Source organism: Anopheles maculipalpis, chromosome 3RL, assembly GCF_943734695.1.
Source record: "Anopheles maculipalpis chromosome 3RL, idAnoMacuDA_375_x, whole genome shotgun sequence".
Taxonomy (NCBI): domain Eukaryota; kingdom Metazoa; phylum Arthropoda; class Insecta; order Diptera; family Culicidae; genus Anopheles; species Anopheles maculipalpis.
The window spans coordinates 20,522,515-20,542,143 of record NC_064872.1 but is presented as its reverse complement, the minus strand read 5'-3'; the positions used below and the strand labels follow the sequence as shown (position 1 = coordinate 20,542,143).

Below are 19,629 nucleotides of genomic sequence, written 5' to 3'. Positions count from 1 at the left end.
CCGGAATATTTTGTTAATAGCTTGATCAAACGAATAGTATCAATTGAGACAACGAATCATATACTTATTCTTCTCCTTTGACTGCGCGTAACCTCAAGAGTTTTTTCGTTGGTCTGTCAATTCTAAATTAAAAAAAAAAAAATAAAATAAATGAACTGCTCAAGATCAACCAACCGATCATGCTCGGGATAAGGCAGAAAACAGGAAGGAAATGCCCCGATAATCTAGTTTATAAAAACAATCAACGCACGAGGTGTTGATAATACGGCGTAAGCCGTCATACTTAATATAAATTTTAAAAAATGCTTAAATTTAAAATAAAATTAATTTTGATGTGAATATATTTAATCGTGGGAAAAATACAATCGCTTGATCATACAAAGAGGAGTTAACAGCGGAGTAGGCGGTCGCCTAGGGCAACTGCTTGGTACAAGGTCTACCAAAAGGGGTTCCTTGTTAGCAGCTTTGCTGTATTAGCTTAGTAGCTTAGTAGCGTAGTAAGGGCTTCAAGTAAGAGGCCCCGCATACTGAGATAAGGGCCTCCTCAGAAGGAAAAGAGACCCCCACCTGCCAATCAGCACTTTTTATATGAACCAGTACCAGCAATCCATTGTATTTCGGACGTGAATATTCAGATTATCAAATAAATTTAATTCGTTTAACAAAAACACTACAAAAACCGTACCACTTGGGATATAGCATCATCATCACCCTGAGGTTTTCTTCTTTTTTTATTAGTAATTGCATCCGTTTGCTTATTTGCCAAATCAACATAAAAAACATGAAAACAAAAGTGTGTTGCAGAAGAAGAACGCACGATAACGCATCTTTTTTTCTATTGATTGATAGTTTGATCACACAAACGATAGGAAATTCTTTGTTTTGCTTTTAATTCGCTTCGTAAATGAATTGATTTGTTTCTCGCTTCGTTTCGATCTTTTCCATCCATCTTTATTCTCCCTATTTTTTATCACACTTTTTACTCACTTAAAGTGATCGTTAGCAGAGGAAACTCTTGTTTGTTTTGTTTGGTGAAATTATAGGCCGTATTTTCAAAACTCGTTCTAATGAAATAAGAGTGTTTGAGCGCGTATGTGCATACGTTTGTTCTAAAGCAGCCTTTTTTTGTATATGAATGCGAATGTGTGCTACGTCTACGTGATCTACGCGAGTGGTAAGTATGTGTGGTGCGCGAGATAATTATACTTTCACCGAGGAGGACACGTTCTCACAAATGGAAATGGGATGAATGTGGGGAATGTGATTGGGATTCACGCACACAGCACTAGCTATTACTAGATACACTCACACACTCACGCATACGCTCCTAACACGTATAATTGGCTATTCGTTTTCTACACACAGCCTACTATGATGCTGCATAATAGCTAAAATGGGGATGTAATCTTCGCTATTTAAGTGCTGCCATTTACAAACTGGCCTTTCTTCATGCTGGGTTTTTTCAAACCTTTCAAACAACAACAGCAATAACAACAACAACAAATAAAGGATATGAAAACACGTCCGCGGAACCCACGACAAGGGAAAAGGTATACACAATTTACACACACAAACACACATACTACAGTTGGTGCTCGGTGTGATTTGGTTGAAGTTTGGTGCATGAAAGAAAGTGCAGTTAATGTTTGCTAACAGCTAGATTGCTTTCACCACTCTCTTCTTCTTGGTGGTACTACCACTATACTACTACTACTACCACTTTACTACACTACTTCAACTAATCCATATTTCCGCCTACGTTTGCTTCTCGTGCTGCTAAGTTCTATTCCATTAACTATTGATGGCTACGGAATTACGATCGTTGGTGCATTGCTGTGTATTTGTGAGATATCGTGACTGTGTATGTGTTATATTAATCATCTGGTATTCCTGTCTTGTTATTACTTTATGCTCTTCTCTATGCTAAGTTTCCTTTGCTGATACGATCAGTTTTATAGAAAAAAAGGCACATCTTGGATATAGTATCGGTTTGCTTATTTTTTCTTCACGTAAAAAGAAGTTTGCCTATTATGTTTCGTTTCCTTAAAATCTTTCCTGTTTCAAGCTTCCCGTTTTCCATATAAAAACACCGAAAAATGCATCATCCGTCACCATTCGTGCTATGTTTTGTTTTGGCAAATAGTCCATTTATATGTGTAGGATGTGTTCTCCTGGTTGTCTTGCTTGTAAAAATAATAGATCTGTCTTTTGTATGCTTTTTTCTTGCTATTACGGCGGGACCATATTCTATCTGTGGGTGCGTGTATGTGTTTGTACTACAGTACATTAAAAATCGATTCGGTGTTTTGTATAAAAAAATCATCCACAAACGAGAAGTAAACGGGTGGGATGGAGCTGATTCGTTGCTATGCTTTAAAACATATACCTTCTTCCTTAAAACGGGTTTCTCCTTCTCTATTCCTTTCGGTGGCCACTTCAGTTCCATAATTGCCTGTATATATTGGTGTAGATTTAATATATAATATCTTTTGCTTTTAAATTCTCTATGTCTTTCCTATTCATTGCTGTTTGTTCCGAGAAACAAATAGTAGCGTTCGCGTTTGCTTTGCTTTCGTCTCTGGTCCGGTGTGATAAAAGTGTACTACTGATTGCATCTTCTTGCCCGATGATAGTTGTCATTTGATTCCAAGCTATGTGAGGAATCACGTCCTTTCAGTATAGTTTGCTGAAATCTTATTTTTTATGTTTCATCGCATTTTCGCGACTCGTCAAGATGTTGTACGCGCATCCCAAGGCCCACGAGATTTCATGGCCATCTATCTTTTTGTACAGCTAAAACGAAATTACACACAAAAAAATTAATTATAAGTAGAGGTGCATTGATCAAAATTGCAAGTTATTTTTACAGAATTTTAAACCATTTACCTAGCATATTTTGAGTATTTTCCTCAATTTCCCAATTAATTTTAAATTCATTCAAATATTTTCAAACAACTGAGGGATTTTTGAATATTCCCTCTCATTTAACATGCATAGCATGCGACAGAAGTTGTTGAACAATTCAATAATGTATTTATGTATTATGTATTTTAATGTGAAGGGCGCTCCATAAACTTCTTTTTTGACCCCAACGAAAACCTAAGGATCAATCAAACAACCAAAATGGCTGTTCACATCTTACTCAACCCATACGAAAAACGGTTCGTGGGAAAGTGTCATATAAACCACGGAACGTCCTATAATTCTACACACCCAACAAGAGTTCTTACCTTCAGCGGTGTTTTGGCCTTCAATCCATACCCCTCTTCAAGCAGTGTAGAGATAAATACCAAATCCACACACATAAACGGTTGATCAGCGTTTGCTTCCGCACATACTTCGCGTGACTTCGTTACAAACTCACCCACCGTCGTCTCACCACCCTGAATAGGATCTAAAAAAAAACATCAAAAGCATTATTGTCAAATCCTTTTCCCAGAGCAATAAATCGCATCATATTACCAACAAGCCCCGTCTCAATGGCACGATCGAAGAAGTAACTGAAGGCCGAAATTTCGTGCTGCTTCAAGGTGACCGGTTTCGGTTTTAGCGTTGGCAGCAACTTCTGCTTCACAATCGCCGCACACAGCTCATAATCGACGACCGGATTTTCGGCCGTTGCTTTTGGATTATCCTTACCGCTGATGTAGTACTGTCCCGTACCGTAGCGGAACAGTTTGTCGTGTATGATGGGATTAACGCATTCGCTGACTAGCTTGGTTTGATTTTCGGCGGCCCGGTGCGTAAATACGGCGTGCCGTATCGCGTGCAGCCCGGCCCCGAGATAGCTGTTGGTAAACACCTCAACGTACGAGGTGAATGTGGGCACTCGGTGCATGTAGTCTTTGTAAAGTGGTGTTTGCGAAACGTCTTTCGGGGCAAAGGTGACCTGTGTGCTGCCGCCACCGAGATCCAGCGCTGCTACCGTATTACGACCGTTCAGTTTTCCTAGCAGGAAATTCACCGTAAACCAGGAGAAGATACCCTCGTCCGTACCGTCCATAATTTCGACTGCCTGGGCATTTACCAGGAATCCGGACGTTTTGAACAGCTCCCGACAAGCGGCAAGAAGGGCTTCTGCTTGGGCAGGTTTCAGCAAACGCAATCCAGCGGTCGCTTTTAGTACCAACGGTGTCTGTGAGAGTTTGTCGTGTGGTACAACTTTTTTGGCAAGATCAAGCAATTTCCCAATGCTAGCTGCACCTTCATCCGGTCGATCCGCGTACGCCGAAAGCCCTGGTTTCGATTGCTCGAACAGTTCGTAATCAAGCACCAAGCGCCCATCGAGGTAACCATGGTGAAATTCGAACGCTAGCACACGACTCCCGGTCGAGCCGGCGTCTATCACGACAGCATAGATTTTCTCATGGTAGCCGAGCTTGCCGGCAATCCCATCGATGATCGGATGGAACGAGTCGGTGTATGCACCGGCCAAGAATATAAGCAGCGAGGCACTGATAACGAGACAGATGAAGCTAAAGCGCAGATTGCTGCTGGACGCGGATCCACCCTTTGAGCCGCCTTTGCGCCGCGATCCGGCCGGGGGCTGTGTGCGTTCGGATGAGTCTTGCTGTTGGAGCTGCAATGAGAATGAAAGGGGATAGGTACATTTAGCAAAAAGGTTAAGCCACGCATGGCCCCATGAAAACTGCATGACTCCTCTCGAGTCTCGGGAAAATTCAAAATCGAAATTTCAGTTTCTCGTGAGTGTTTAAGTAATTTTCTCGCTTCGAAGAAGAAGAACCTAACGCATACTGAAGCTACCTACACAGGGCAATGGAGAAAAAGCTAAAAATGTAGTTTTGATATTTTTTGGCAGTTTCGCATCGATTTCAACAATTTGAGTCCTCCCGTGGCCCGGGGCCTTTAGTGTATTTTGTTGTTTTTTTCTAAGGCAAAGATACTTCTACACAACAAAACATGCAACTCATTCAATTGAAGACGATGTTGCCTAATCATCATCATCATCGTCACCGTACCATCCACCACACAATCACCTTCATTATCATCGCCGAACATAGTCAACATCAGCAAGTGGATGGCGCTTAAAACAGCGACAAAAAAAATCGCGATGGAACCATGGAAACATTCGACATCTTTCCATTCGTTTCGGTTTCCGTGCTATCTTCCTACAGTATAATTACCAGTTCATACTCGAATCCCATCTTGACTGGCCTCCGATGCGAAGACGGTCTCTATCGGCTATCTTATCTAAAATTCAACAAAAATCATAACCCGTCTTCACCGATTCCTCCTCCCAGACGCATATCATCGGTGGTGGTGCGTTCAGTTTGAGTTTGAGATTTGCTGCCTTCGAGCGGGTCCAGCCTGTTGCAGCATCCCAAGAGCATCCAACTGGTGGTATTGCAACAGCGCAGGAAATGTCGTCGTCGAACACATGCAGCAGGCCACAAACGCACACCAGTGATGACGTTTCTCCTTCTTTCGTTTTGCTTTGGAAATCACAACGAGGCAGCTTGATACGGAACTGTGATTACATGCGATCGAAATCCACTACAACCGCACGCACTGGAACGCGACGGAAATTGGGTGGAAAAACTTTCCCCCAAAATAAGAAAAGACACTCGCGTTTTTCCCCAAAAAACACACATAACACAGTTGTACGTGAATTTTTGCTTACATTTTCACGTACGTAGAGTTTTTGACGTTTCTTCGGCTCGATTTCCCACAGCTCAACCGAGCAGACGCAGAGATAATGAAGGGAAGAGGGGAAAAGGCAAGAAAAACGAACCCCTCTACCCTGTCAAAGGGATATGCGGCACGGAACTTACCTTCCGGTTGCGTAGATTTTGGTTCGCCGTAGGCATTTTGGTGCTGATTCGGGCGGAGTTTGCTTAATGTAAAAGGCACTTGGGACAGTCTCGGTTTAAAGACGGCCGATCCGGACGGCTGACGAAGAACGAAGTACACAAAGTGGCCTACTACCGCGGACCAACTTAAATTACACCGCAACGCAAAGGCAAAACAAAAGTGGCTGCTAGGTGTCGCGTTCACACGATGTATTGAGATCGGTTGATTGTGACCACGGTGTATATAGGATGGGTGTTTTCATTTCACATATTTTTTTTTCTTTGAGTTCTCTGTTGAAAAAATCCGTTGTCTTTCTTCACGTTATTCAATAAGTACTTCATACAGTACCATGCATGGTGAAACATACAAAAACATATTCTTTTGACAAAAATGTCTCGCTTGATTTCTGTTGCGTTTGCAAACGCAAAAGTTGGTACAATCAGTGAAACCAGTTCTTTCGTACAATTAATGGATTGTCTGAAAGCAACAAAAAAAACTGTGTTTTTTTTTAACTTTCATGCAGCGTTTTGGCTGAATATTGCGAACATTTAAGCAGCATCACTTTCTGCAAAATGCTATATTCTATTTACTGTATGTGCTTCTTTTCTGCTTACTTGCTTGATTTTTTTTTGTTATATCTCTAACTTAGACCTTTTCTTTAATTTAAATTTTCAGTTTCATTTAACTTTACATGTTCTTTCGCAAATGCAAGAAAAATGTTGTTTTTTAAATTTATGATGTTTTCAACATTTTCCATTTATTTTAAAATGTTAGATTATTTGTTGAGCGTACATTTCACTAGAACACGGTCTAATAAAATTTGCCTCTATATACCTTAGATCCATGCAACGACACCTTCTCTCTATACATCCCGACCCAGCTGTCAGCACCGTCGACGGCATTAGAAAAAAATAACTCACACAATCACTCGCTCGCTGACCTACACGCACGCACACACATCAGAAGCCCATTTTAACCCGAGCTGTGTGCATCCCGTCTGATTCGTCCGGCAAATCGTATCGATTCAAGTGCAAATATTTAGGAGCAAAAGCAGAGCAAACCTATCACCCTGCTGTAACGCAAAAGTGCTTTAAAGTGTGAAGAAACACGAAATACTGTACCGTGTTCTCTGGCGTGTTCTTAATCACGCCTGTCCATCAAAACCCGACCGATAGTTCCACGGGAAGTTCGCGGCCGCTTATCGCTCTCCGTGCCAGTGTACCCGCCCGGGTGATTAATCATAAAAGCCTCGAGCATCCGGCCAACCGAGCTCATTCGACGTTTACGTCTTCGCGGTCTCGGTACGGAAGTTGCACAAGTTCCTCGGCGGAAAGTTCTATCGAGTGGGAGTCGGTGTTCCGGTCGGTGAAAGAGAAGTTTAAACTCCCTCCCAAGAAGTGTGTGTGTTTGTTTGCAGTGAAAAGCATGGAAAATCGTAACGAAAACGGGCATGGAAACTCGGGAAAAGAGGTCCGCGTTTGGTGCGATGGATGGTAAGTAAATGGGAAATGGGAAAAATGGTGGAAAAGCAGTACAAGTTTGCTCGTGCCGCTGCTGATGCAATGTGTGCTGCGATTGTGGAGGAAAAAACTATTATCCCTCACCCGATGGAGGGTTTCCACGGTGACCTTAGAGAGAGGGACAACGAGTCGGTGTGTGACGTGTTTGCGGTGTACTTGACTGACCAAGGACCGTCGGAGTTCCTAAAATAGAACTATTTTTCATAAATCCGTAATGCCGCGAAGGAGGAGAGAAGAACAAGGCTTGGAATGTGTGGGGCATCAGAAAATGGTTTAAAATTTAAAAGGCAAGCAACGCCCTTTTTCATTCACTTCACACACAGCTGGCACACGTGAATTTGCCCAAAATTTGCGCGTTACCCGCGAAAAATTAAAAACACAACCTACCCGGATTTATTTACCGGAAGCGCACAACTTCTTGCCATTTTGTAGGTTAAACTGCACCGTTTTCGGTTTTCGTGCTTTTTGCCCCGGTTCGCCTTGACACCAAGGAAGGTGCTTCCCTGTGGATTTTTTTTTTGCGTTGGGGTTCGGTAGTTTATGTTCCGGTTCTGGTTGTTGTTTGGTTTGTTGTGTTACCTTTTGCAGTTGTAACGGAGAAATCGGTTGCAATCGGCAGATCGGAACACGGAACCCTCGTACCACAGGGCCATTGCGAAGTGTGCAGCGCGGTGCAATTATCCACGAGCAGAATGATGCACCGCTGTCATCATCACTATGGGTACGCACAGGAATAAAAACTAGTTTAAAAAATGTTGTAAATTAGTATTTATTAATCCGAAGACAGCACGAGACAATTGTCTGGTTGAGATTCTGTCATGTGAAATATATTATTCCTCTTTTTAGCACTACAAGCTAAAGAGAGTTTTGTCCACCTTTTTCTGGACTCAGTATACCTTAAGTTAGAAATTCGGGTTTGCGATCTCTGGATACTTAGATATCCTTAATATCACACACGGTCAATTGCCGACATTTGCCAATTCCTTATTTCAATCAGATCATTAAGGGGCAGCCCGATGGTTCACACGGTGAGACCGAGGATCAAATCCCATCCGGAGCGTCCCCCCGTAGTGAGGGCTGATTCCAACCTCCAACCTCGCTTATGTCACCAAGTCTAATAAGCCATGACATGGCCGGCGTTAAGCCAAGAAGAAGAATAATTGGGGCCTACGATTCCTCTTTTCCATATGATTAGCTAAAAAAAGATTATACTGGCTGGGTCGTTCGGTTCCATGATAAGATCAGCCCACTGGAGCTTACTTGACCTTTTTTCAATACTTAATTTGTCTGTTGCATACACAGATATAAAGATTTTTTGGTTGTAAATCGGTAAATATGTTCTGGAGTGGTACGATGAGAGCAAAGGCAATGGCGATCCCGATCTTCCAAAGGCAGAACCAGGAATCTAATCCTTTATGGATCGATCCCCCATAGTGGAGTCCAAGGGAACAAGTTGTCGATAAAAATGGAAAAAAATCTAAATTTGACTTAATATCGAAAACGAATCCTGTCTGGAATCTCTTGCCAAGACCTCTCAAGCTTGTAGAACAGCATACAGCATTTTAAAATTCCATCGGAAAATTATTCTATTCCGACATTTGTTCTCAAGTGGCCATAGTGCACTAATGTGGCGCTGAACTTGTTAGCATTGCATCAAAAGAGGAACTTCCGTTTTTGCCTCTAGCCTAGACCAGACTACTTTGTTGCGTACCCATAGCTACACAGCTGCTACTAAGGTGATGATCGGCATCTAAATTAGTACAGCAGCAACTCACTAGTAGTGAATGGTGCCAACAAGAAGTCTCTTTGTGCGCACCATTTGGGTAAGTTACAAATTTGCCACCAAACCTTTGTCTACCGTTTGTTTACGTGTGCTGTGATGTAGGGGGAAACAAAGTAAAAAGGTTTTTTTTTAACATTTTCTGATGCCTTTTTAGCGTGACACCATCAGGGGACAGACATGTCACAGCCTTTAAATGCAGCTGTATGATTCATCGGATTAAAAAGAATGCTTTGGACATTTATTAAAAGCGTGGAGGGACCGCTTTAACGACCCAACAAACATTGACTTCCTTAAAGTCCCCACCATATGACGGCTGCAGAATTGGATTTTGGACTGCACCTTTGGAAGCGCCTCAACACAGCTCGTCAAGCTTGATTGAAAATAGTTGTACCCTTTTCGGTCGTGTGTAGGGTGGGTCATGATGGTGGGGTACGAGCGCCACCCGGGTGAATGAACTCCCTTCCCACCCAGCACAGTACAAGACACCGCCTAACGTTGCTGAGGTCTCTTACCGGCGCCTTCTAAAAGGCATGCGCTGTACTTCCTTTTTTTTGCATCGATAAAATACCCTCTTTTAATCGCTGACCGCGATGAGGTTTAAAGGCACTAGAATGAGAAAAGGTCATCAGAAACAACGGGGTTTTTTCTTGTAAGCGAAAACGGGAAGAGGTGCGTGCGTGCCGTGAGCGAACGAGAGCGACGGTTTCGGAACAGATGGGATGCACTAATCAAAACATTACACGCGCGATCGTATGATTCAGCCCGTACGCCTATCAGCGTCGAGCATTTGGTTGACCGCTCTCTCGGCGCTAAAATGCGCAAGTCCCGCGTGTTTGTATCCCGCGAGAAGAACAATCCGGAATCTCCGGAACACGACGCTACTACTAACACAAAGACACCCGTCCGGCCAGGGGCGAAAGAGAAATGCCATGGTTTTCGTTTGCTGTAGCACGTGTGTGCATTAAAATCGCATTTTTGTTTCTGCATTCCCTTTTTCGTACTCTGGTCCCTTGAAGATCTCCACGGTCCATTATCTCTTTGGAGCGGTGCTTTCTCTTCCCCTTGCGTTTGTTGCTAACGATACGCAAAGCAAAGTGTAGAAAACTGGTTTTTCTGTGTTCAACACAAACATTGCGCGCTGCAACATCAACCCACCATCCCCCCACCCACCACCAACTCAACGTGGGGTAACTCTAAATCGCTCCATTAAAGCGTTTTGCTTGCCCTTGATTTCCAACGTGCCTGAGTGTTGGGCGGGCGCGTGTCTGTTTACAGGGGATGACGCCAACCATTAGCCTCAAAGCCCCCTCCCAAACCCACCCATTGTGATGGTGTTGGTAGTAAAAATAGTAACAGTTACAGAATAGTGCGCCAACAGTGGTTGCGCGTCGTTCTTGTTGTTGGTGATGGCGGTAGTAGTAATAAGAAAAAGTGGCATTTTTCCTCGTTCTTCATCAACCGAAAACGTGTACGATAAAACCCGGTGCAAAACTTCCTCTAGGTCAAGGTCGGCGGTTGTGTATGGGCCGGCTAAAGTTACCGAACCATGCTAACGGATCCGCGGATTTTGCTCAAAATGAGGAGTGCACGGCGGGCTTTGTTTTTAATTTTTTATTGCAAATCTTTTTTTTTTATATTTAGAATCGATTGGCTATCGTTTATTGAACTCAGTATTGAGTCATAAAGATACGTCTTCATTCGTTGGAAGAAAACTTAATTGAATGCCTTCCTATATTACACACTATATTTATCACCATGAGTGTGCACATCGTTCAATTGCTTGTAAAGCAATTCTACGACCATTCTGGTTGTTGCAAACATTTAATCGTTTCCTCCCACCTGAAACGTGTCGTACGCTTAAAAATGGGGAAGATAAGATAAACCAGTAACCTCGCTTCCGAGCGTTTATGTGTAGGATATGATTATTCATTACCGACCGTCCTGATAGAGCCTCTTCGCATTTTCTGACACATTTTAATGTTTACTTCCGGAAAGAATTCATTCATGTTTGTAGCTGCCTTTACTCATCATTATGGTTTCCGATAAGACGATCTACCGATGAGATTTCCCAGTTCGAGCGAGTGCAAATATTTCTGTTTTCTCGGTAGAAAAATACTGGACCCAAATTGATGCCATTTTCATTACTTCAGTGTCACACAACTCAATTCATCCGCGGCGAAACAATGCAATCGGCCTTTGGTGCAATTTGCTGCGCGAGTATACAGTAGTACAGCGCTATCCATATTTGTGCTTTCAGTTGTGTTAAAATAAAAGTAAAAACAATTTTTATAGTTTGTAATTTAATTATCAACGATAGCGTGATAGAGATTATAAAATATTTTACATAGAAATTTTAGGTTTTTTTCTACTTCCAGTCTTCCAGTACGACTGTTTTTTTTTTTTCAATTAGCTTGATAGTCGGTCGTCTAAAACTTCACTTATCTGGTGACGAGAGTTAGCATTGACAAAAATGATTCGCTCTAGTTGGAGGTAACTTTCCAGTCAAAAAAAAATTGTCACGACGAACGAAACTGGAACTGTATAGAACCTTTCTAGTCCCAGCACTGGCATACTCCTATGAGACATGGGCTTTGTCTGAAACTGGCAAAATCGTTTGAGCTGCATGCAGCCCTACGAGCTGTACGGTGATCTTACGATGATCGTGCAGTACGCTAAACTCCACGCCGGGTTCCGGTAAATTGTTCCTGTAGCAATAGCATGGCACCGTTTAAATAATTTTAGGCCGTTCACCGTTGATAGAGGAAGCGTGGAAGGGCCAGGTTAAGATGAAGAAGTGATGGCGTTAATGTGCCCGCCATAATGCCGGTAAATTGGATTGGATCCAATTTAGCACGACGGTACTATACCGTGTGTGGTATCGAAATTTTGTGCAGTTTTGCAGATGCCAGTTTTAGTTAAATATTTCAAGACATCATATCTACAATGTATTGAATTTTGACTATTAAAAGAGTTGTGGGCCAAAAAAATGCACGTTCTCTACTCGTCACATCACGTTTGTCCATCTCTTTATGTTTTGTTTCGTTCTAGAAAAAAAAATCGCACCCATAATTATGCCAATGACTGTAGTAATAACGGCACGAGTCACCCATTTGTTCAGTTGTTGTATGTTGTAAAACACAGCTGTGCCCTGTATGATGGTTGCCTGCAACACGGCAGAACCCTGCCGACGTTACTTAATTTCTTCCGACAATGCTCGTTAAGCTGGTCACGTTTTAGAAGATTTCCCAACCACACCGGACACCGTTTGCCAATTAGCAAACATCGTCACCGACAGCGTACCAGTTTGACCTTTTTTTTCGTGCATGCCATAATGGCGAAAGGGACTGGCGTTGTTGTCCCTACGGGGTATTGCTTCCTTTCTGGCACGTGTGTCTAGTTACCGATAAGACATTGAAGGCAAATGACTAGAAGCTATGTAACTTACGCACACACACACACACGATGTTCTAAATTATAAAAAGCTCTCCGTTCTCACTCTCTAAGGCCTCTGTAAGAATAAAACCAGATTTCAGTTACGCATTTATTGATTGTTTATTGATTCTTTTCTTTGTTTGGTTTTTTCTCTATCTTTCTCTTTCAGCTATGATATGGTACACTTTGGACATGCGAATTCTTTACGCCAGGCGAAGGCTCTCGGTCACAAACTGGTAGTAGGCATCCATAATGATGAGGACATCACAAAGAACAAGGGACCGCCAGTTTTTACGCAGGAGGAAAGGCAAGTTCTTAACAGCACGCATTGTAGTTGTTTTGTGAAGCAGACGTCTGTATGGAATGAGATCTAAGCTATCCTTGATGTCCCTAACTTACCTGAGGTTTTAAGTTTAGTTTTCTAATTATTATTCTACCGAACACAGATGGAAAATTTGCATCTCTTTTTGATAAAGTCTGTACTGCAGAGGGTAGAATTACTAGGACTTTGAACGATATAAGGCCTGATTGTGAAACCCAAACGTCTTCTCAAACGTCAAATAATTGTCGCTTTGGTATTATGACTTTCCGTTTGGCTAAATCAGACGTTTAAAAGTCGATGACAGATGTTTGTCTAACGGAAAGTCTAAAATTTGCATTGCCTGAACCAAACGGAAACTCGCGTTAGATCAAAAGTTTTCCGTCAGGAAAGTATAGTTTGCATTCATAAAAACCATTTTTAAGAGTAAATCGATAGAACAGTGTGTATTATTTACGTGGCTATGTGGACAATCATTTTGAAGTCGTTTTAGTGATTTTATTTGGTGATTTGCAGGATTTATTCTGATGCAAGAAACAGGAAATTCCACCACGAAAAAAAATCCAATACAAAAAGTATATTATTAAATCAAACTGATTCTAGAGAAAGCTAGGATTTAAGAACAGGTCAAATTCGAATGAAATCATCTGTGAATGTATGAACTGAACAACCTGTGCATGTGCAATGTATACAAAAATTCGACGAAACAATCGTCAATAACGGCTGACCCTAATACAAATTTGCTTTCCGTTTGATTAGAGTCTTTCCGTCGGAAAGTTTTCCGTTTGGCTTTAACAATCGGGCCTATAGCCTGTTTGATGCTTTCAAGAGCTACAGCGTGATACAGATTTCCCAGGGCAAGACTAATGACAAGGTCGTGTTGCTAAACAATAATTTTATGTAAAACTGTTCCGTACATAACAGTGTTTTAATGTATTAATACACACTCACTCTTGACCTCCGATACTGTATCATCCGATCGTCTGGCGTGCCCAACCCTTCCAGAAACTACACTATACTCCAAAACCTACTTTATCTAATCCGTACAGCTTTCGATTACGCAAGTGTCACGCCACCAGTAATCGTCACAATGGGTCAGTGCCGGGTGCCGATGACGCGCGCAAATCCTTATCCCTAACCCAAACCCACCTTACATGACCTGTTATCAATCGATAGAAAAAGAGAGAGAGAGAAGGAGAGAGGGTCCTAAAAAAGCACGAAAGCAACCTCTGGGGGAGATTCCCTATTTCTAGTACATACGACCTTCTGACGTTACACCTCTCAAGGCTTTGATAACAATAATTTGGTCGAGGTGGTGTGCCGATTATCAGCACAGATGTTGCCGGGCTAGAATTGGATGGTTTTAGTACATTTGGTTTGTTTGCTAAGATTTACCAAGCTTTCGTCCTTTTATTGCCTATTTTTATAATGGATGAGAATAGCCAACAATGCAAGAAATTCACCTCGCAGGCGCACTGATTGTATTATGACAGTTACAGTGAAGATGAGGTCATGCGAATTGTCTACAATTGTTGCAATCCATGATGAGATCTTCATCTTTAAGCGTTACTGTGCCAAGTCATTGGTCAACTTCAGATTTCCTTTGATGGTGTTCTGTCTTACTCTGAGTTCAATGAAAGGCCGCCAATGGAAATCGAACTTTGGAACACAATCGAACGACTCTCGTTTCTCGCGCTGCACTAGATTCAGGCTCGCGTGGTTGAGATAGCGAGCAAAACACGAAGGGGCCTGCGGAGCGTTCTTTCTAGCGAGCGACATAAACTGATTGGCGCTCGCACACTTATGCGTAGTTGTCGTGTGCTTGAGAGACTTGGTTGTATTTTTTTTTTCTATTTGTATTCCTGTCTACCCATGAATGTGTCCAAGCTACTAGTTATCAGAGGCAACAGCCTCGGCAAAGTACCGCGTAGTAGCGGGACTATGCTATCAGGTTGTTCGTCTTCTGTACTGGCACGCGGTCTTCTCACATCTCACATGAACGATAGCGTAGATAGATAATGGTGAGAAGGAAACTAACCGGACTCTCATGCTCGTTGTGTATGCCAATGTCCGGAATGGGCGTATAAGCTTAGGTCACCTGTTTAAAGCGCTGTAACGCACACGTAAACGGTACGTTTTGCTTGATTGCGTTACCAGACAACGTGTCACTCTACCGTGTGCCATGTGACATTTGCGATTGGCAAGATAAGTTAGAGATCCGAAGATACCTTTCATTATCTTGTGTACATCAGTATAGGAATATCATCCAGGAATTCCCATCGACAGCCAAACACAGCATCGATGCAGAAATTAATCATATGCATTTTTTACATTTTCCATTACAGATACAAAATGGTGCGTGGTATCAAATGGGTCGACGAAGTGGTCGAAGATGCACCGTACGTGACAACGCTGGAAACGCTCGACAAATATGACTGCGATTTCTGCGTGCACGGTGGTAAGTTTTTCGTTGTTGCAAAATTAACCATGAATGAGGCGCAGAAGCTAGTTCGCAGGGAACCATTCTTCTGGCCGCGCGCGTCTTTTGACCTCACTATCATCAACCCCAATCTCTAGGAGAGGTGGCACGATGTTGTCGGTAGCTACGGGCATCCATCGTCTTATCTCGCGCCGCATTAACACTTGACACATACATACAAACATAGACGACTTTCCGAAGACGGATCCGGGATCACATCCTTGCCACACAGCCGATCTGTCGCTTTCGGCATTCCATCCGATCCTCTCATTGCCATTGAGGTACTACTTCCGAGCCAGTTGCACTTTGTGGGGTGGGTAAGGTGCCGCAAAAAAGCACTGACCCTTTAATCAGTGGCGAGAATTGTTTACTACAGTCGCGAAGCTGTACGCGATCGATTGATTGATCATTGGCAGGCAGCAGCGTGTGAACCTATGGACCTTAGACATATACGAAAGCGAATCTTTAACTAAGCGAGGCATTCCATTCGTTCTCCATGTTTTTATTTGTGCTAAAAGAGAATCCGAAGCGGTGGTCCGCGACTAAGCTCATTATGAATTTACTATTTCCTTCCAGATGACATCACTCTAACAGCCGATGGTGTTGATACGTATCATCTAGTCAAAAAAGCACAGCGATACAAGTAAGAATTGTCAAATATAACTTTTTTTTTTAAATACAAATGTACTAATACGTCGCCTTTCTCTCTTTATTTTAGGGAAGTATCGAGAACGGCGGGTGTTTCGACGACGGATCTGGTCGGACGTATGCTGCTTCTTACAAAAAACCATTTTAAGCAAGGTGAAAAGGAATATGAGGTTGAAAAAGATGGTAAATATTCATCTCCACATCTACTCGAGAGCCCGTTATTTGTTTGCGATGCGTTTTTCTCCGTGTGTGTGTCTATCTGTGTGTGCCTGTATTACTTGCTCCTTTTGCTCTGTATTTAAATTTGATTGTAGTAATAACACGTCGCGATGGCACTTGTATTGCTGTATTGCATTGCATTTAGTAGAATTGGCTATTTACTTTGTAACATGTAAAATGTACATGAATTAGAACCTTAACATAACGTCTTCTGTAAGATTCTACCAGGAAAACTTAACGAATGAAGCTAAACAGTACGAGAAATTCCTATCAGCGTACATATATTTTTTGACCGATCAAATTCTCAATATGTTTTGAATATTTTGGAATTATCCTTGGTTTTCTTGCGAATGCCAGATTGTTTACCTTTTTTCAGGAACAGTGGTTCCTGTTTCGTACTAGTAATTTCTTGTTTCTCTTCTACTGATTCTTTTGGTTATTTGTTGGTTTCTTAAGCCGACATCCTTCAAGTAGTGGATCAATCTCAGCTCTGTTTCGTCCAACAATTTCCTTTCGGAATCGTGCTTCAGACGCTTCTAGAACACCAAATTGCGAGAACAAGCAATTATGGCTGCAACATGGCTCACATGACATATAATCAAGGAATGGTTGTGCAGGTGTTCCAGCCAGAAGGTGAACAATTGCTGCGCTTATAGGAATTTGACGTACTATATATTATTTCTTTAGTTTATCTTTCCTGTTGATTCGGCTAATCGATAACGTCTTCTTCTTGTCCGGAAATCCATCGAGATGTCATTGTTTCATATTCATATCCTCTCGCACGTACACCTTTAAAGCCTGTAGCTCCCTAACCCACACTAATCTGTATCACCCACCTCTGCATGCCTGCCTGCCTGCGCTTTATTATCCTCCTGCCTTTTCCGTTCAACATCCTTCGCCTATCTCTCTCACACGATGTATAGCAGAAGCATACGAAGCACTGTTGAAGCGGTATAACGTAGAAAAATTCCAAATCTCAGGCTCGTCCCAACTCGGCCAAGATCACACGGCCCGCAGCCCATGGACCGGTTGCTCACAGTTTCTGCCGACAACGCAAAAGATCATCCAATTCAGCGACGGCAAAGCACCGAAACCGACGGACAAGATTGTGTACGTAGCCGGTGCGTTCGATCTGTTCCACGTTGGCCATCTGGACTTCCTGGAGAAGGCGAAGGAGTACGGCGATTATCTGATCGTCGGTCTGCATACGGATCCGGTGGTAAACCAGTACAAGGGCGGCAACTATCCGATCATGAACCTGCACGAGCGTGTCCTGAGTGTGTTGGCCTGCAAGTATGTGAATGAGGTTGTTATTGGAGCACCGTATTCAGTGACGGCAGACCTAATGGAGCACTTTAACGTGGGTCTGGTGTGCCACGGGCAGACGCACATAGCGCTGGATGTGGGTAACATTGATCCGTACGCAATACCGAAACAGATGGGAAAGTTTATGCTAATCGATTCAGGTGAGTGTAGATTTATTTCGCTTCTTTAGAAGCTTCACATAGAGCTAACACATTCTTTGCATTCACAGGCAATACCATCACCACGGAGGATATCGTCGAGCGAATCATCCGCCATCGGCTAGAGTTTGAGCAGCGCAACAAAAAGAAGGAAAAGAAAGAGATTGAAGTGTACGAAGCGATGCAAAAGGTAAAACTGGCGCAAAAATCCGGTTGACCCACCACCACCACCGTTGACGACGACACTGCTGCTCAGCAGTAAGGGGATGCGAGCAGCAAGGGTGCCCGGAACACCCGTTTAGCGAATGTTCAAATTGAAAGTTTCCTCTGTGTATATTTTAACCCTAATCCGACGGACGAAAGCGTGGAGACCAGTGGTCCTGTGAAAAAAACCGCCACCGTCACCGTTGTGCGTTTATATTTTATCCGCCACTATTATTGTAGACATCATCATTCCTGTGTTTATTTGTCTGATTTTTAGTTTAGTATTTTACTGTGAAGTTTGTACGAGGCTAAAGCAATGAAAGCGAAAGAGAAGGACACAAGTGCTGCTTAATTTTGTTAGAAGAAAAAAAAAACACCGAATTAGTTGCAATTTGTTTTATCGCACTTTTATACCGTCGCGAAATCGCTGTCGTTGCTCTTTAGTGCTTTTATGTGTCTTTTAAGTAAGTCTGCGCTGGGTTTTTTTGAATTATTTGTCTTTTTTTTTTAAACCCCACAAAAAAAACGAAACAAATGTTGTCATAATTCTATAGAAAAGGAAAATTTTGTATTTGTGTGCGTATTGTCTGTGCGTGTGTGCGTCTTCTGTGTAGGTTTCGTTTTGTGAAGCTGCATTGCCCGATGGCCGATAAATAGAGAAACCCGGTAACACAAAAAGCAATAGAATCTCAGTTTTCTCCCGTCACACACACACATAATTAATGTAAATGACGCCAACGCCCCAAAAGTGTGCTATTGTTATCGGAACGATTCGGGTGTTATGTATGTTTTTAAACTTTATTTTTGTATTTGTGTTCCGTTTGTGGACACATTTGTTTGTGAATATTTGTTTAAAGGCTCCTGGCTGGCCGCCAGTTTGCAGTAATAGAGATGTGTGATTAAATTATTAATTAATTGATGTTGTCTGAAAATGCACGAAATGTAAGTGAAAAGGCACCCCTGTTAACAATAATACAAAAAGAAAAAGAAAACCCCCCATGAGAAGCCTAAGGTTTAGGGAGCGCTACTGTACGCTATAACTACTATATTTAATGAAACTACTTATATCAAAAATGAACGTCTTTATAATCCAAATCCTGTTTGTTCTAGCTGTGAGAGAATTTTGGTTGTTTTTTTCGTGCGAATTGCTTCATCTCCGTTCGCTCAGCAACGTGTTAAGGAGCTGTAACTCGCAATTACAGAGACAAAAAGAGAGAAAGAAAAGCACACAGGTGAAAAGGAAAGAATTGTGAAGCTTGTGTCAATCAAAAAACTTATTACAACAATGTAAATATTTGCTAACAAAGAAAACTCAATCGGAAGCTTCGGATAAGGCTTATGTTGATGTCGTTAACAAAAAATGGCCCTTATCCGCTCTCTGTTCTAGCAGCAAGCGTGTGTGTGCGTGCAGTGGATAGGAAAAAAAACTTGTAATTTTCCATACTTTTTAAACACACTCCAAAAACAAAAGCAAAACCAAATACTGTAACATCACATTTCGAAAAGAAAATTCTAAAGTATGTTTGGAGTTTTTTTTCTTTGCAGATCCGAAACTTTTTTATCTGAAAAAATTATCAAGCTTCATCCTGTTCTAGTTGTGTTCTGTGTTGTGTAACAGGTTGATTTAATTCTGATAAAAAAAGCAACGCATCAACCTCAATGCGTCAAAAAAAGCATTATGTGTGTTTGTGGGTGAGACACTACACGCGGGGCTGTGTAATACAATCATTACATAGAGCGCAATTTTTGCA

The 19,629-nt window shown here is 42.1% G+C and overlaps 4 protein-coding genes across 7 annotated transcripts in view; 2 read left to right on the top strand and 2 right to left on the bottom strand.

Moving 5' to 3' along the window:
- Positions 1-19,629, top strand: part of LOC126564801 (protein PRRC1-like) — a 299,123-nt gene that overhangs the window by 147,479 nt on the left and 132,015 nt on the right. The window lies entirely within an intron of this gene.
- Positions 1-19,629, bottom strand: part of LOC126563788 (rap guanine nucleotide exchange factor 2) — a 136,802-nt gene that overhangs the window by 72,883 nt on the left and 44,290 nt on the right. The window lies entirely within an intron of this gene.
- Positions 2,692-5,845, bottom strand: LOC126564645 (ectonucleoside triphosphate diphosphohydrolase 5). 2 transcript variants are annotated; one of them, XM_050221733.1, is made up of 4 exons: positions 5,793-5,845; positions 3,463-4,579; positions 3,231-3,394; positions 2,692-2,793 (listed from the first exon to the last, which is right to left on the bottom strand). In XM_050221733.1, exons 1-4 carry the CDS (start codon positions 5,826-5,828, stop codon positions 2,695-2,697), a joined length of 1,416 nt encoding a protein of 471 aa, XP_050077690.1. In that variant the 5' UTR covers positions 5,829-5,845; the 3' UTR covers positions 2,692-2,694. The 2 variants fall into 2 exon arrangements, with proteins under 2 accessions (XP_050077690.1, XP_050077691.1); XM_050221734.1 differs by lacking the exon at positions 5,793-5,845 and adding an exon at positions 5,145-5,241.
- On the top strand, positions 7,219-17,914 carry LOC126564815 (ethanolamine-phosphate cytidylyltransferase). 2 transcript variants are annotated; one of them, XM_050221928.1, is made up of 7 exons: positions 7,219-7,304; positions 12,716-12,853; positions 15,211-15,323; positions 15,921-15,987; positions 16,063-16,175; positions 17,138-17,677; positions 17,746-17,914. In XM_050221928.1, exons 1-7 carry the CDS (start codon positions 7,237-7,239, stop codon positions 17,889-17,891), a joined length of 1,185 nt encoding a protein of 394 aa, XP_050077885.1. In that variant the 5' UTR covers positions 7,219-7,236; the 3' UTR covers positions 17,892-17,914. The 2 variants fall into 2 exon arrangements, with proteins under 2 accessions (XP_050077885.1, XP_050077886.1); XM_050221929.1 differs by having other exon boundaries at positions 7,236-7,304; positions 17,192-17,677.

Excerpts from the sequence above, each read along its gene's own strand:
- LOC126564645 (XM_050221733.1), bottom strand. The coding sequence starts at position 5,828 with ATGCCTACGGCGAACCAAAATCTACGCAACCGGAAG. Across the intron at positions 4,580-5,792 it reads AAAATCTACGCAACCGGAAG|CTCCAACAGCAAGACTCATC; the intron begins GTAAGTTCCGTG and ends TTCTCATTGCAG. Across the intron at positions 3,395-3,462 it reads CATTGAGACGGGGCTTGTTG|ATCCTATTCAGGGTGGTGAG; the intron begins GTAATATGATGC and ends GTTTTTTTTTAG.
- LOC126564815 (XM_050221928.1), top strand. The coding sequence starts at position 7,237 with ATGGAAAATCGTAACGAAAACGGGCATGGAAACTCGGGAAAAGAGGTC. Across the intron at positions 15,324-15,920 it reads CGATTTCTGCGTGCACGGTG|ATGACATCACTCTAACAGCC; the intron begins GTAAGTTTTTCG and ends ATTTCCTTCCAG. Across the intron at positions 16,176-17,137 it reads ATATGAGGTTGAAAAAGATG|AAGCATACGAAGCACTGTTG; the intron begins GTAAATATTCAT and ends GATGTATAGCAG.